Source organism: Apium graveolens, chromosome 10, assembly GCF_009905375.1.
Source record: "Apium graveolens cultivar Ventura chromosome 10, ASM990537v1, whole genome shotgun sequence".
Taxonomy (NCBI): domain Eukaryota; kingdom Viridiplantae; phylum Streptophyta; class Magnoliopsida; order Apiales; family Apiaceae; genus Apium; species Apium graveolens.
In genome coordinates, this window is record NC_133656.1 from 65,738,121 (window position 1) to 65,753,807 (window position 15,687).

The 15,687-nt window shown below is 33.7% G+C and overlaps 1 protein-coding gene across 1 annotated transcript; it reads left to right on the forward strand.

Annotated features, from left to right (window-relative positions):
* Positions 1 to 377: 377 nt before the first annotated feature.
* Positions 378 to 8,176, forward strand: LOC141690299 (shaggy-related protein kinase theta-like). The gene is made up of 13 exons (XM_074495028.1): positions 378 to 818; positions 3,100 to 3,324; positions 3,441 to 3,533; positions 3,872 to 3,931; positions 4,061 to 4,333; positions 4,428 to 4,502; positions 5,694 to 5,750; positions 5,827 to 5,967; positions 6,466 to 6,516; positions 6,611 to 6,706; positions 6,826 to 6,909; positions 7,604 to 7,706; positions 7,780 to 8,176. The coding sequence occupies exons 1-13, from the start codon at positions 759 to 761 to the stop codon at positions 7,839 to 7,841; spliced, it is 1,380 nt and encodes a 459-aa protein (XP_074351129.1). The 5' UTR covers positions 378 to 758; the 3' UTR covers positions 7,842 to 8,176.
* Positions 8,177 to 15,687: the final 7,511 nt, after the last annotated feature.

Here is a 15,687-nt window from a genome sequence, read left to right on the forward strand (position 1 = left end):
TAAGTGTATGTATCTATCTAATTTAATTGCACAAATCAAGGAAAATATGAATTAGTGAAAGTTTCTATAGATAAGTAATTTGAAATTCAAAAATTAATCAACTATTAATTATTTTCCATATATAGATTGATTTTGAAATTGAAAAATAGGTAAATAGTAATTAAAATGGGTCAATTGAAGCTAATTGGATAGTTTATGGATATAGCAAAATATATAGGATTTGGGTTATGGGTAAATTTTTTTAGCCGTGGGTAAATTAAGGAGTAGTATATAGATTGTCTCTTCCTCTCCATAAACATGTAATATTCTGGGGGATATAATTTCCGATTTCAAAGTTAACAAAACTTAACATATTTAAAAATGCTGACAGTCGGAACATCGCGACTGTAAAATACCCAATGATTAAAAATCAACGGCCAGGGAAAAAAGTTTGACTGGATTAGCATATGGAGTAATGATTAATTACAAAATCAAGTCCCCGTAACGTAAAAAGGGCATTTGGTGGGTGTTGAGGCGCAGAGGCTAATAATACACAAATCCTGGAGATACGAGCGTACGTAATTAAGAGAGAGAAGAGGGTGGGAGAGATATATAAAGGATTTGCAGAGGAGAGAGGAGAGAAACTAGAGAGGAGAGAGAGGGAGAGGAAAAGAAGAAAAAGGACAAGGTGTTTCTCTCTCTTCATCTCTCTCTCTCTCTTAACATATTTGATCAGAGAGAATAGAGGAGGAGAAGCTAGGGTTTTGAATTCGGTGAAAATGAATGTTATGCGGAGATTGAAGAGTATTGCTTCTGGCCGCACCTCTGTTTCCGATCCTGTATGTTTTTCTCTCCTCTTTCTCTCTGTGTGTCATGTGTTTTTTGTTGTGATTTTGTGTTGAAATGTTGGTGATTGTTTGAAATGATCAGTTTGTAGCTGCATTTTGAATTTGAGGTGTGTGTGTCTCTGAGAGAGAAAAATTAAGACAGAGGGAGAGAGAGAGAGAACGGAGAGGGAGAGATACTCCACATATATATATACACACACACACAGAGATTGATGCTTTTATCAGAAATGTAATGTTTATTGTGTTTTTATGATTTTTTATGATTTCTATGTTTGTGATATAGAGCTGTTTAACTATGAGTGTAGATTTTATTGTTGATTGATTGATATGGTTAGGTTGTACCACTATTTCAGATCTCGAATCAATGATCTGTTTTGGTTGATTGGGGAGAGTTATTCTTTTTGTAAATATAATTGCATTTTGTGAAAGGAAATCGAAAAACTAGTAAAGTACGTAAATGTACTATAAATATTTGACATTCAAGTGGAAGAGGTTATGTGGGGTATATTCTAGTGAGTAATCAGATTGTGCTCGTTTGCTGGCAAGGAAACTGTTCTTGTTTGCTTGTACGTGTTACTGTAAATGTTTACAATTGCTATGAAAAAACTTAGTAAAAAATGTCAATTATAGAATCAGGCTAAATGGGAATAATGGATAGTCAAGCCTAAATAACGGTCATAACATTTTGAAGATTTATTAAATTCAAGATCAACATATGTTTGTGATGTATATCTTACTCCTCTTAAGTCATGAATTGAGGATAAATTTATTATGAATTACACATACATCGATTGATGTGGAGTGCAAGTGAAAATGCATAAGATTGTACATTCATGATAATTTTCTTGAATATGGTATTTATATTTATGTGTGATGTAATTATAAATATATGACATTCCTGTAATCTTTCTGAATCAGTAAGGCATAAGTAATTAGTATAATCAAGCTTAGGTGTTCTAAGTGGAGCATTTATCTGTAAGTAGCGCAAATAGACATACAATTTCCATTTACTTCACTAAAAGTAAAATTGAAGCTTGAGAGCAAATGTGGAATGTGTGTATCGTTTTTACAAACATCTTGTAAATAATTACCTGTACATCGAAATTACCCACATTGAAGTTATGGACATAATTACTCACCGATTCATCTTTAGTTCCATAAACTACCAATATTAATCGATTTTCATTTGTTTTGGTACTTTACTAACTTTTTTTCTGTCTGCTCCTCACAAAGTAAGAATTTACCAGTCAGTCACCGTTTGGACCATTTGCACAGATAGAAAAAGGATCATGGTAGGCACTTTGATGTTTCAAAGCTATTCAGTTTTTTGCTCAAAGGAATCTACTAAAAAAATTCTTTTTTCTTCCAATTTACACAAGTATTTAGGACATCATGTAGATTCAGGAAATTTATATTTCGAGTCGTATTATAATGGAAGTAAGGAGAAGGAAGGGGTGTCTTTCGCTTCAAAGAAATAATGGAAGTATTATTGGAGAGAGGAAAAAAAGCATAAAACTTTACAAAATCCCTTCATTTCCTTTTCTAGTATCTACCAAAAATACTTGGGAACACTCAAGGCTTTGACTATAAGTTCAGTTATTAATGTATTTTGTGACATAACAAAAGCTGTGTGAGGGTTGAGATCAATCATAAATTTTTATATAATAGATATCAGTTATGTTTTGACCTTTCTGTGTAATAATTAATTATTTTGAATAATCTATTGACTATCAATTTAAGGGTGTTGGCTATTTATTAAAATATTATAAAAATTAAATTAACCAAAATATCATGTAAAAAAATTGATACATAACACATACAGAATATGTTACCCAGTTAGAAGACCTAATACACACTTACTTGATGCGTTAGTAGTAATTGATATAACTTTAAGATCACCGAAAGTGTATATACATTGTGAAAAGAATTAAGTTATGTCGCTATGTGTACCCTTGTAATCTTTTTGGATCAAATTTAATGGCGAACACTTTCTAGGAAAAGACAATTTATGTTGTCTCCTTTTAACCGCCGGGAAACTACAATATGTATGTAGTTTTTGATAAATAGCGCATATAGTATACACGTTAGGTGAGTGCGATCATGATCCAACTTTTTTAAGAAGTATTATTTTGGGCACTTAACCCTATATATGTGTTAATTTAGTCGTGTTTCCTTTTCTCGGCACCCCTTGTGATTTTCTATTTTGATTTTGTCTATTATACATTGGTGTGCGTGTGTTTAATCGTATCTATTCCATTCAACGGCCTTGTAGGGTGGAGATTCTAACCTAAAAAGGGTGAAGCTTGAGCAAGACGCAGATCATAAAGCTTCTGGTGAACCTCTTTCCACTGAAAAATCTTCCGAGTCAGTAGAGAAGCATATGGATTCTGCCTCGGAGGATGCTGTTAAACCTCAGAAATCTGCTCGGGATGAGCTTCCTAAGGAAATGCGTCAATTGAAGATAAGAGAGAATAAACCTGACAACTCTAATAATAAGGTCATTTTTATAATCAAGTTTCTTTGAAACTTTGTATATACAGCATGTTTTTTTTAAGATTAGAAACCTTTCTTTTTTCCTGAAGGTACTATCCCTATGTTTTTTATCCCATGCAGATTATTGAGCCCACTGTTATAAGCGGCAAAGGAACTGAAGCAGGTCAGATAATTTCAACAACAGTAGTTGGTCCAAATGGACAGCAGAAACAGGTGATAAGAGTAATCCATTTTATATGTCATTATCTTATGCTTCGATTTAAGCGGGTTATATTGGGTATGTGTAGTTTGGTTTATCTTGTGCTTCCATTTAAATTCATGTCATTCATTCTCTTGTTATAGAGTACTAGTACTAGGTTTGTTCTTCTTTTTATGAGGAAGGGGTCGACTTTTTCCAAGTAACAGTAAATGAAAAGTAATCTAAATATGAAAAAGATTTTTTTGCTCCTGAAAAATTTCATGTAAAATAATTGTTTCCAATGCAATTTTATTTTTGATTTGATGTGGTAGCATAATTAAGTTTGATGGTAATCTAAAATTACTTGGTCCAGACGATGTCTTATATGGCAGAGCGCGTGGTTGGCACTGGCTCATTTGGTGTTGTGTATCAGGTACTTGAAACTTGTTATAGTATTTGCTATTTATGAAATTTGTGTTTGTGTAAAGGTTTGACATTTGCTTGGACCTGCAACTCCAATTAATCATCTTTGTTAAGTATTATTACCATTTGTTTCTTTTAGGCCAAGTGCTTGGAAACAGGAGAAGCTGTTGCTATTAAAAAGGTGCTACAGGATAAGAGATATAAGAACAGAGAACTACAGATTATGCGCATGCTTGAACATCCCAATGTTGTTCAGCTGAAGCACTGTTTCTATTCAACTACTGAAAAAGATGAATTGTATCTTAATCTTGTGCTAGAATATGTTTCTGAAACAGTCTATCGAGTTTCGAGGCATTATGGGAGGATAAACCAATCTGTTCCTGTTCTATATGTTCAACTATATACATACCAGGTGAAAAAAATAAAGACCTTTTTTCCATAGATTTTCTTGGGTGGTTGAACCTTTCTTTGGCATAAACTGTGTATTTTTTTTTTGTGTTTTGCAGATGTGCCGCGCTCTTAACTACCTACACAACGTCGTTGGTGTATGTCATCGTGATATTAAGCCGCAGAATGTGTTGGTACGATTTGAATTGTCGTAGCATATATTTAATTGTCCATTTGAGAGTTCCTTAGTAAGCCTTTAGTGGGTTTAAAAGATTTACATGAAACTTCTAGAATGGTTATTGTTTGGTTTCCAGCATGATTATATTATTGCTAGCCTTGCTTTATAGTGCAGCAAAGGAGAATTTACTTGGAACAAATTAAGTTGCATAATGCCTTCATGTTTATAAATGCGCAGCTGTACGTGAAAAAACACATCCATATAGTTTTTTCCTGATTAAGTCTTCAAATGTATTTCTTAGTTAATGTATGTGTGATATGTCTTGACAGTATGCAGTAGGGCCCGATTATTTTAAAGATGTGGTATGTTTTTAGTTTTATCTTTGTTATATGCTGTTCTGGACTTTGTTTTTGTAAGGTATATATAATGATTATGAGTCTCTCTTGTTAGTGATCCCATATGATTTTTAAAAGTATACATGCATCTTAAGAATGTGGATGGTGAAAATGGGTTGAAGGGTGTTAGTTATCAGAAGGCTAGAGTTAAAGCTAACTTGGGAATGTACGGTAGTGACATGACAACTTGCCGTCCTACGTCAACAAGTTACAAGTTGTTCTTGATGTAGTCTAGAAATATTTGTATACATGTATATATAAGTCTATTAGTCGCAAGTCCTTTTTTTACGTAAAAGATTGTAAATGTTAAGGTCAAATCAACTAATATCTATGAATGAAGCATGTCATAATAACACAAGATAATAAAATTTAAAATACAAGTTAGCATCATGACATTACAAGACAATCAAATCCAAATGCAACTATGCAAGCATAGTAGAGTATTAAGGTAAACCAATGTGATGAGCATTTAATAGCTCTACAGCATCACCAATCCCCAGCTCTCTCACAACTCGAGCACTACTATACTTAGTAGGATCGGAGATGGTAGACAATAATCATCATCTTTAGGAATTGCAATATCTTAGGTGATGCATCCAGGTCTGTTTCATTTTTTTTAATCTTCTCGAGAAAATCTATCACATCTATAACAAGGTAGTCAAGTCCCAAGTAGCTTTCCTTGGAAGGTTGCAACCCTCAAGTGTGAATGATGCACCTTAGATTTCTTCTTACTGCAATATCTGCAATTATTTATATCATTACTGTTTGTTGGCATTTCAGATCTTGACAGAATTGGTATATTTCTGCTGCAGGTCAATACTCAAACTCATGAGCTGAAGATATGTGACTTCGGGAGTGCAAAGATGTTGGTGAGTTTTTATACAAGGGCATCTGTTTGTACATCTCTGTAGTACTATTTTATGGAATTCATTGTTTCTAATGCAGATGCCTGGTGAGCCCAACATATCATATATCTGTTCTCGGTATTATAGAGCTCCAGAACTAATATTTGGTGCAACGGAGTACACAACTGCAATTGATATGTGGTCAGTTGGCTGCGTTTTGGCGGAGCTTCTTCTAGGGCGGGTAAGTATGTGTTTTTGTGTTTATATATATATAAAGAGACCTATACAGGTACAAGTTATTGCTTCCTTTAGTTGCCTCAATATTTTATTGTATTATCTCCACTCCGGCATAGTTAATTGTGTACTGTAATCCCTTTGTTCTGCGAGTTACCTAGTGATGTTATTTGTTTCCTGTATCAGTTTGTAGTCATTGAAGTCACTTAGATTGTAGGGTGATTGCTCTCATTTTTTTGAAAATTGCATGTCTGCAGAAATTTTTAAAATTCGAAATAGGAAGGTCATCATCATATTCGGCCACTTGCAAGTTACCTATAAGCTTGGACACAGACCTTATGTCTGCTCTAATCAAAACTTAAATCACCCAATTTCTGGGTTTTTTCGTGGAAAAATAATTGCTTTATTGTTTGCTTCGAGTATGCCTTTTTAATTTGTGTGATGCTGCATCCAATATTATTGAAAGTTACTTCTGACTAGTAACCCCCTCTTGCATTTTATGAAGCCTTTGTTTCCAGGGGAGAGTGGCGTTGATCAACTGGTGGAGATCATTAAGGTGGTTTTAATTAATGCTTTATATATATATATAGATATATATTTACCGATTAGTTCTGTTTTGCATCTCTCACTATTTTTGTATGCTATGTCAGGTTTTAGGTACTCCAACGAGAGAAGAAATCAAGTGTATGAATCCGCATTACACCGAGTTTAAGTTTCCTCATATTAAAACTCATCCTTGGCACAAGGTCAATTATCTTGAATATTATTTCTTTTTAATGTGGAACATTAAAGACCGAGCTTTTTCTTAAAAAGTTGAAAGAATTATTAAAGAAAATGAAAATCGTACTTCAAATGTATATTGTAGGTGTTTAACAAACGACTGCCAGCTGATGCTGTGGATCTTGTGTCAAGATTGCTCCAGTATTCTCCAAAATTGCGTAGCAGCCCTGTAAGTTAAATAATTCATTTTTTTTTGACATGCGATGGAAATTCTGACTTTTATAAATGGCGAGAACTTTGTTCACATATTCCTCTTTGCAAGATACACGTATACATAAGTTAGGATTAAATAAGTAGGGGGCGATCACATTAATGTATAATACCTAAAAAGAAATCCGGATGTCAACCGTAGTTCTTTTTCTAAAGAAGTGCATATTACACAAGTCAGAGCACACAATAGGATTCACTAGGATTGTGTGACCAAGTTTAGATTCTTATAGCCCTTACTACATGTCATTTACTATCAAACAAACCAAACATAACCGACAAGTCCCACTCGAAAGTAGAGTCCAGGGAAGCCTAGATTTACAAAACATTTTCCTACTCCAAGGAGTACAGTGGCTGTTTCCGTGATATCATTGCTATCACTATTATTAATTTGGCATATATTAAAATACCTAGAAATTATCAATAACGTTTTGAGCATTGGGTATTGGAATGCTATGTGATACCATGGCCCAAATTTATAGGTATTTTTTAAGTGTTTGGGCAGACACGAAAAGTTCCTCCAGTACCCAGGGATTTTTATATTTTTTTACTATTACGTTTAGACTGTAATAATATATAGAGCTTGTTATCTGGACCAAATTTATTGCTATAAATTTATCAAAAGCACTCTCTAATATTTTACCTTAACTTTTTAGTTGGAAGCATGTGCACACCCCTTTTTCGATGATTTGAGGCAGCCAGATGCATGCTTACCAAATGGAAAATCCCTTCCTCCTCTATTCGATTTCACTCCTCAAGGTTAGTCATGTCCACCTCTTTTTGTAGTTAAACATTTTATCCTCCATTAATAATGAAATGCTCTTTTGTCTAGAGCTGAGTGGTGCATCTACAGAACTACGTGATCGTCTCATTCCCCATCATGCCAGAAAATAAACTCCTTGCGGTTGATTATATCTTTAGGCAATGTATATGTTTTAATGGATGTTCGCATCCCATACAAGGGAGACAAGGAATTTAGCATTTGTCCCAAAAATTTTGTGAATTAAGCTTGTAGTGCCTAAGGTTTGTGGAAGTCAATTTTGGTTTACGACAGGAAGTTTTAAGGTGGTAAATTTTGGTGAATGAGGTTTAGCAGTATTTATACTTTCTGTGTTTCCTGTCTGCCTTAGTGCTATAGGTATGAAATGTTGGAAGTTCGTTGTATGTAGAAATGCTCAGTTTGTGGGCAACCTTACACATCAATGAATACCTGCAAAATTGCTGATGAATTAGGATCTCCTTGTGAGTTTACAGTTTCTGCTATGTTTTCTGTTTCATGGTTTCATATCTTGCTGCCTATTTTTCACAAATTGTTGTTGACCTTAGCTCTACTGGGAACATAAACATTACACAAGAAGATTGTGTACTTGTCCTAGTAGATTCCGTGAAATACATATTGCAAAGAGTGTCTGATTACATGAACTTGTTAAAGGTTATAGTTTGGTTTTCTGGATTAAGGGTGTTCATTTAATCATTAATCCGTGGATGTGGACCAGATCGAGGCAATTCAATCCAATGTTAACCGACATTCAGTCAATTGTTAACATGGATTTGGTTATCCGGACTTTGTAAATATAAATGGTTTCGTTATTCTTTGCTATTTTATTTTCTAGTTAATTCGACATGAACAAGACAGATAATAATATTTTAGTTGAAGCTCAGAATTGCGGAGTAGAGAAATTGATAGATACAATGAATTTAAGGACCTATTTGGCCATTGACTTATAAGAAACTTACCCTTTTGTATCATCTTATTGATGACCGGTTGTCGATTCAACTTATAAGTTGAATTTAAAATTTATAAGCTGATAAGTTGAATGTTAGTCATGACGTATTTTTTTTTAACTTATTTTGATATTTTGTTTTTTATTAACTTCAATTTTAAAATATATGTTTTTAAATGTTAATTTAGTTTAAAATTAAGATAATTATTTTAAAAAATCATTCATTTTATTCCATTTATGTTAAACAAGTTCTAACTTTTATCTAGTCGTAAGTTACTTAATTTAAAATTTTCAAACGGACCCTAAACATGAAATACAAGTTTGAAGTTTGGAAAAAGTTCACGGAAACAAGTAAATTCAAATGTTTAGAATTTAGAAATATGTTCATTCAAATATTCAGGTCGTTGGTTAAAGTAAAGATAAGATTGGCTTTGAATATTCTAGAAGTGTTAAATATTCAAGTATAAATGTTAGATATTCTAAGTATAATAAATAGTATAAAATAGATATCATCTAAAATTTGTAAAACCTTTACAAAAATTTTGCTTCAATGATATTAGTTGTATTTGAAAAATAATTTTGATTGTTATTTTTATATTTCAATGCTTACATTTTAATGAATATCTTTTGAACTGTGAAGGAATTGTTAATAAAAAAAATTATTTGTTTTTTATTTAATACAAGCGAAAATAAATTATACAATTAACAAAAACATATTGAATGATATTATTGCAAGATTTAAACATGAGAAATATTATTTAACAACATTACTTTTATATTACAAAATATTTACTAATTTCTTTATTATATTAGTTTATTATTTATTTTTAAAAGAGTAATTAATAAATATGTTTAACAATAATTTTTTTGTAAGTTTATAAATAAAATACTTTCACACTTAACATTACATAAAATTAAAAAGTAACATAAACCAAACCAAATCAAACATTCCTAGTATATCTCGCTTAACGCAGGGTCTGGCGAGGGTTATATGTACGCAGCCTTCCCATCATTATGATACTGTTTCCCTAAAGACCCTCGGCTTGTGCGTGCGTGTAAAAATACGTAAAAAGTGAAATTAATAAGACAACATATATGCAAAAATTAATACTAATTTGAAACAAAACAAAATATGATCACTTAAATTGAAAAAATTTCAAACAAAACTTAGCCCATGGTATTATTCACATAGGACTTACCTAAAATCCACTTTGAAATGGGTAATGATGAATAAGTTCAAATCTCGTGCTCACCCAATTTCTAGTGCCATGTGAATGTAAAATTGATCAGATCACGGAGATGTGCCTTGATGAATACTGGATCGAAAATATTTCGTAGACGTTTGTATCCTCTTCCCAAAATTGCTAAACCAATCTTCTAGTTTGTATTTTGCACTTGATCCCCAATCCATTGTCAATGAATAAATCGATGCGTAAATTGCGAGTAAAAGAAGATACTAGAAAATTTGGATGTGAAATTGAAATGTCGCCCGATTCATATGAAATCTTACAAGCCAATCAGATTTAAACAAGTGTAAGGATATCTTATTTTTACAAGATAATAATATCTCTTTCCACTTAATACACACCACACCTTTTATTTTACAAATACACCACACTTTATTTTACAAGCATCACACTTTATTTTGATACACACAACACTTTATTTTACCAGCATAATAATTAATTTATATTACCAAATTGCATTTGTTCCGAATGAAATTCTGAACTCTAATCTGAAAATGATTCTCTTCTATATTGCGAAACTGTAACCCTTTGTGTTAGGTCACACAACACTGTAGAAGGGGGTTGAATACAGTGTTTATACAATCAAATCGATTTAACACAAGTATGTAACAAAGATCAAATATATTAAATAAACTCTGTTACAATATGAACTGTTGTTCTCTCTCAGTGATGAACAAATATCACTAAGAGCTGTTATGTTACAATGCATAATCTTCTCGATAATGATAACACATATAGTGTAAACCTAAGTCTGTGTTTATATTGTACACAGTTACAAGATAACTTCTTATTGATATGGAATACAATTCTGTCTCCTAAAATATATCAATCAGATATCTTCTACAAATCTTCCAGTCTTCTAACTCTTTCCATGCATATCTTCTTTTATTTTAGTCTCGATCTTCTCTTGTAAATCAGCTTACTTCCTTAACTATAAGTCTTCCCGCACTTAAGTTCTGATATGACCTTAAGTTCTTATATTAAGTTCTGACTTCCAGTAAGTCCTGATTTCAGTAAGTCCTGATATGTCCTATTTGTTAAGATCTGAAAACTAAACATGAATCATATGTTAGGTCACACACACTGTAGAAGGGGCTTGAATACAGTGTATAATACAATCAAATCGAATTAAGAACACAAGTATGTAACAAAGAATAATCTTATTAATAAAATATTATTGCAATGGAACCGTTCTCTCTCAGTGATGAACAAATATCACGAGAGCTGCTAGGGTTACAATGAATAATATTCTCGATAAAGATAACACATCTAGTGAAAACCCTATGCTGTGTTTATATACCACACAGTTACAAGATAATCTTCTAATTGATATCGAATATACTTCTGCATCCTAAAATATATCAATTAGTTATCTTTTCCTCAAGTCTTCTATTCTTCATAGAATTCTTCTCCATGCATATATCTTCTTGTTTTAGTCTTGATCTTCTTTCCTTCAATCATCCGCCTTCCTTATCTGAATGTCTTCTTAAGTCCTGATATTATCTCCTGATGAATATCTTCTGATATCTTAAGTTCTGATAACTTAAGTTCTGATATCTTAAGTTCTGACTTCAGTATAAGTACTAATTTCCAGTTAAGTCCTGATTTGTCCTGTTAGTCAAGATCTGAAAACTAAACACAAATTATTATTAGACATGACATCACAAATATATCTAACAATCTCCCCCAACTTGTAAATTAGCATAATTTACAAGTTCAATAGATATTTGATGATGTCAAAAACATTAAGTACAAATGCATATGAGAATTTGACTAAATAACTACAACTCACAGTCCTTGTAGCTTTCTTTTACCATCCTTAAAGTCTGATATCAGCTTTAGCCTGTATATCCCTCAAAATTTAATAGTTGTAGTCCTTGACTTGGCTTTAGTGTTTGATCTCTTGAATGTCAGGAGTTGTTCTGAGATAGTTCTTCAAAAGAGTTCTCTCAACATATTCAAGTTCATTTATCATCCTCCTTTTAGCATCTTTAAGTTCAACTGTATCTTCTCCTGTCTGAAAGATAGCAGCTCTGAGATCATTAATCTTTGCTTTCCTTATTTCCTGATCCAATCTGATCAGATAAGTTTTGTAAGACTCCAGATTAAATTCAACACCCTTAATACCCAGAAAAGTAGTGATCTTGGAGGTATTAGGCTTCATCTCAACTAATTCACCATTGTGAGCTCTGTACTTTGGATAGTATGGTCTGTCAGACTTTACAGAGTAAACTTTCTTCTGCCTTTGAATATCAGATTTTAAGTAACTGGTAACACCATCTGTTGACCTGTTCTTCACTTGAAGTAGAAATAAAACATGTTGCAGTTCTTCATAATACTTCAACCGAATTACATCCTTTCTTATCTGGAATACTCTTCCATCTGTCATAAAATAAAGCATTATGTCTTCTTTTAGCTTGGAATTGTAAACCATCTGTACAGACTCCAATCGATTTAGTCTTTCTGGAGTTGTCCCTAATCCTGGTTCAGAAAGAGATGTAGGATCTAAGGTAGAGTTGTTTACTCTTTTCTCATTAGCATTACCCAATCCTATTTTATCTCTAGCTTCCTTCCCTTAAAGCAATCTACCCTAAAAAACATTTGTTGAAGTCTTCATAGGTTGAGCAAATTGTTGAGCTTTAGTAAACCCAGGTAGTAGAATTTTTGAAGGTTTAACATGGGCAATGTCAGAGGTTTTCTTTTCTTCTGATGTCAAGACAACTTGAGCTCTGTCAGAGGTTGCTTGAATATTGCTTTTCTTCTTCAAAATCAGAGTTTTATCTTCATCAGATTTTGCTTCCAGATCCATAATTGGCATATATATCTTTACAGGTTCATCAACTTTTGCCTTACCCTTGAATCTAGGATCAACTTCCACCTGTGATTTGGACTTGGCCTTAGATGCCTCAGTATCTGTCCTCTCTTTGATCACAATGCCCTTAGGCTTAGGTGGTTTCTTTGCTGTGACTTGAGCTTTAGACTTTGACTTAGATTTGTCATTTTCATCTTTCAGTCTAATCTCTTCTTCCTTCACACTTTCAAAATCCATGCCTGGATTATCCTTTAGGAACAGCCTTTTGGAGATCTCTTCATCAAGTTTCAGAGTTTGTTCATTAGAACTTATCCTTTTACCAGTATCAGAACTTGTTCTTTGACTTGTAGTTCTGGCTTTGCTTGATAAAGAACCCTTGCCTCGACTTGGACCTCTAGTCCTTTCAGAGTTTCCAGAACTATCATCATCCTTACTCTTCAGTGGTTGATCAGTTTTGTATTTGGACTTAATCACTTTCTCCCCCTTTTGGCATCATCTGGTAGAAGCAGGGAGACAAGCAATTCCACAGAGTTTTGGATTTCATTGAGTTGGTCTTGTTGAGCAGCTTGATTCTTTAAAATATCAGATAGTTGAGCTTGCTGCTTTTCTTAAGTCTTTTCTATATACTCAATGCGGTCAAAGGCTGGCTTAAAAAACCTTTTCTTGTCCAATTTGACATTCATGTCTTGCTGAATCAGTGTTTCTTGAATTTTGTTCACCTTGGCTTGAGTTATTGAGTGTTGACCTTGAAGGTTCTTGGTACTCAATGCAGTAACTCTGAGCTGTGCTTTGAAGTCATCATTCATCAGCATCTCATCAGCTTTAGCAGGTGCTCAGCAAGAATATTTGCAGTAGGAACAAAATCAACTTTGTTCCACTCCTTGATCCATTCTCTTCCTCTGGAGGTTTCACTCCAAGGTACTAGTGTATCCTCTCTGCATCAGCATTTTCATTTGTAGCAGCTTCACCAGTATTTTCAGCATTTATTTCAACAGAACTTGCAGAATCTTCAGTATCAGCATCTTGTGATAGAATAATTGTGTGTGAAGCAATAGAAGATTCATCTACATTGCCATCAACATCCAGCAGTGGAGTTGTTGGTGGAGTTTGCTGAGGAATTGTTGGAGCTTTCAAGTACAGAACCTCAGGCACATTCAAGTTGTGAATATCTATTTTAGCACGTGTACCTGGAGTATCAACATGTACTTGATCAATAATAGGAGACAGAGGAGGTGTAGGCATGTGTTCTTGAGTATTCTCTGGCTCTTGAATAAGAGATTTATGAGCTTCAGGAAAGTCTGGTTTAGTAGTGGGAAGAGACTGAATCACAATTGGGTCTTTTGAGATCAGAGATTCCTGACCTCCTTCCTCAGCTACTGGTTCGATTCCTTCTTCAGAGATTGATGATTCTACAACCCTCCTTGCTCTTTGATTTTTAAGTCTCTTAGCTGATGGAGAGACTCTGGGAGCTTTATCATCAGAGTTTAGCTTTCTAAGCCTTTTTAGGGGCCTAGAACTCCCAGTTTCTTGAGTTTTCTGAGAAGAGACCTTCTCAGCTACTTCAGCAACATGTTCTGATGATTGAACCTGTACCTCATCATCAGACTCATCTCTTAAAATCATCTTCCTTCTTTTCTGCTGTGACTGAGGAACTGTCTTAGTCCTCTTTGCTCTAGAAGGAGAATGCTTCACTTGATTATGTGCTGATGGCTGTGGTTGTTGTGTTTGATTAATGGTTGGTTTTGATGGCTGTTGTGTGTTGGTGGGTTGGACATCAGGATATAGCAATGAATAGGTATCATAATCAGCATTTACCAGAGCTTGCTTTACTGATAAAGGAATTCTAAGGGGTCTCAAAACTCCCTTCTTGTTGTCAGCAGTTAAGAGATCAGTAAAAGCATTCTTAGCTAATCTAAACGGTTCTATGAGTTCACTTGCTAGTTGTGGTTCATCTGATGTACAGTAATTGTAAATTAAATGACAGAACCTAGCAAAGTAAACTACATTCCTTTCCTCTTTCATTCTATCTCCTATAAAACATAACACAGTCTTGGCATAATCAAAATGAGACTGATTTAAGAGTGCATACCCAATTTGTTGTGTCAGAATATGAATGGCATCAAAATTTGAGCACTTGTTGGCAAACATCTTCTTGATGCAATCGAAGAAGAAGCTCCATTCCCTTCGAATATATGGGCGTTTGAGTTGACCCATCTTAGCCAAACTCTTTTTATACCCTAGATTAGCCATCATTTGCTGTAGCAAGGGCTCCTCCACAGCAGAACTGAATTGACATTTTTCAGGTAGGTGTAGAGCTTTTCGAACTGTTGCTGGAGTAACAACATACTCAACCTACTTTCCTGTAAACATGATTCTTGGAGTCCCATACTTACCACCATCATCATAAAGTCCCGTTCTCCAGAACGTCATAACTTGAGTTCCAGATAAACTGGATGGCTGTGTCAAAGCGAACCCAATTTCACTATGAGATAAGAATAAAATGAAGTTCCGAAGGAGCTTCACTCTTAGTGAGAATGGCAGCGTAGTTGTTGGGGACGAACTTTGCTCCATTAAAGATTATATCCTTTGGTGCCATTGAGAAATAAGTGAGAAATAAGAATGCCTGAAAGGTGTTTGGTAAAATGCCTATATAAAAACCGTCAGTGAATTTAGAGAGAATAAGAGAAAAGAGAGAGAGTATTGAATACAAAAGTAGATAAAAGATTTAAAATCTTTTCTCTCTTTTACTTATACACGCCACTTGACAACAGGTATTGAGAAGTGGAACAGACGTTACACCTTTCAGCCATGCAGTAGTTAAGACAAAAGTTAATGGGCATGGGAAATAAGTAATGATTACTATGCACATGCAGTTTTTCAAAAAAAAAAACTGTTCCCACTAAACAAATGATTATTACTATATTTATCTCACTTAAACCAATATTCTGATAAAATAT

Coding starts and splice junctions, on each gene's coding strand:
- LOC141690299 (XM_074495028.1), top strand. CDS start 759: ATGAATGTTATGCGGAGATTGAAGAGTATTGCTTCTGGCCGCACCTCT. Junction 5,751..5,826: donor TCGGGAGTGCAAAGATGTTG/GTGAGTTTTTAT, acceptor TTTCTAATGCAG/ATGCCTGGTGAGCCCAACAT. Junction 6,910..7,603: donor CAAAATTGCGTAGCAGCCCT/GTAAGTTAAATA, acceptor TTAACTTTTTAG/TTGGAAGCATGTGCACACCC.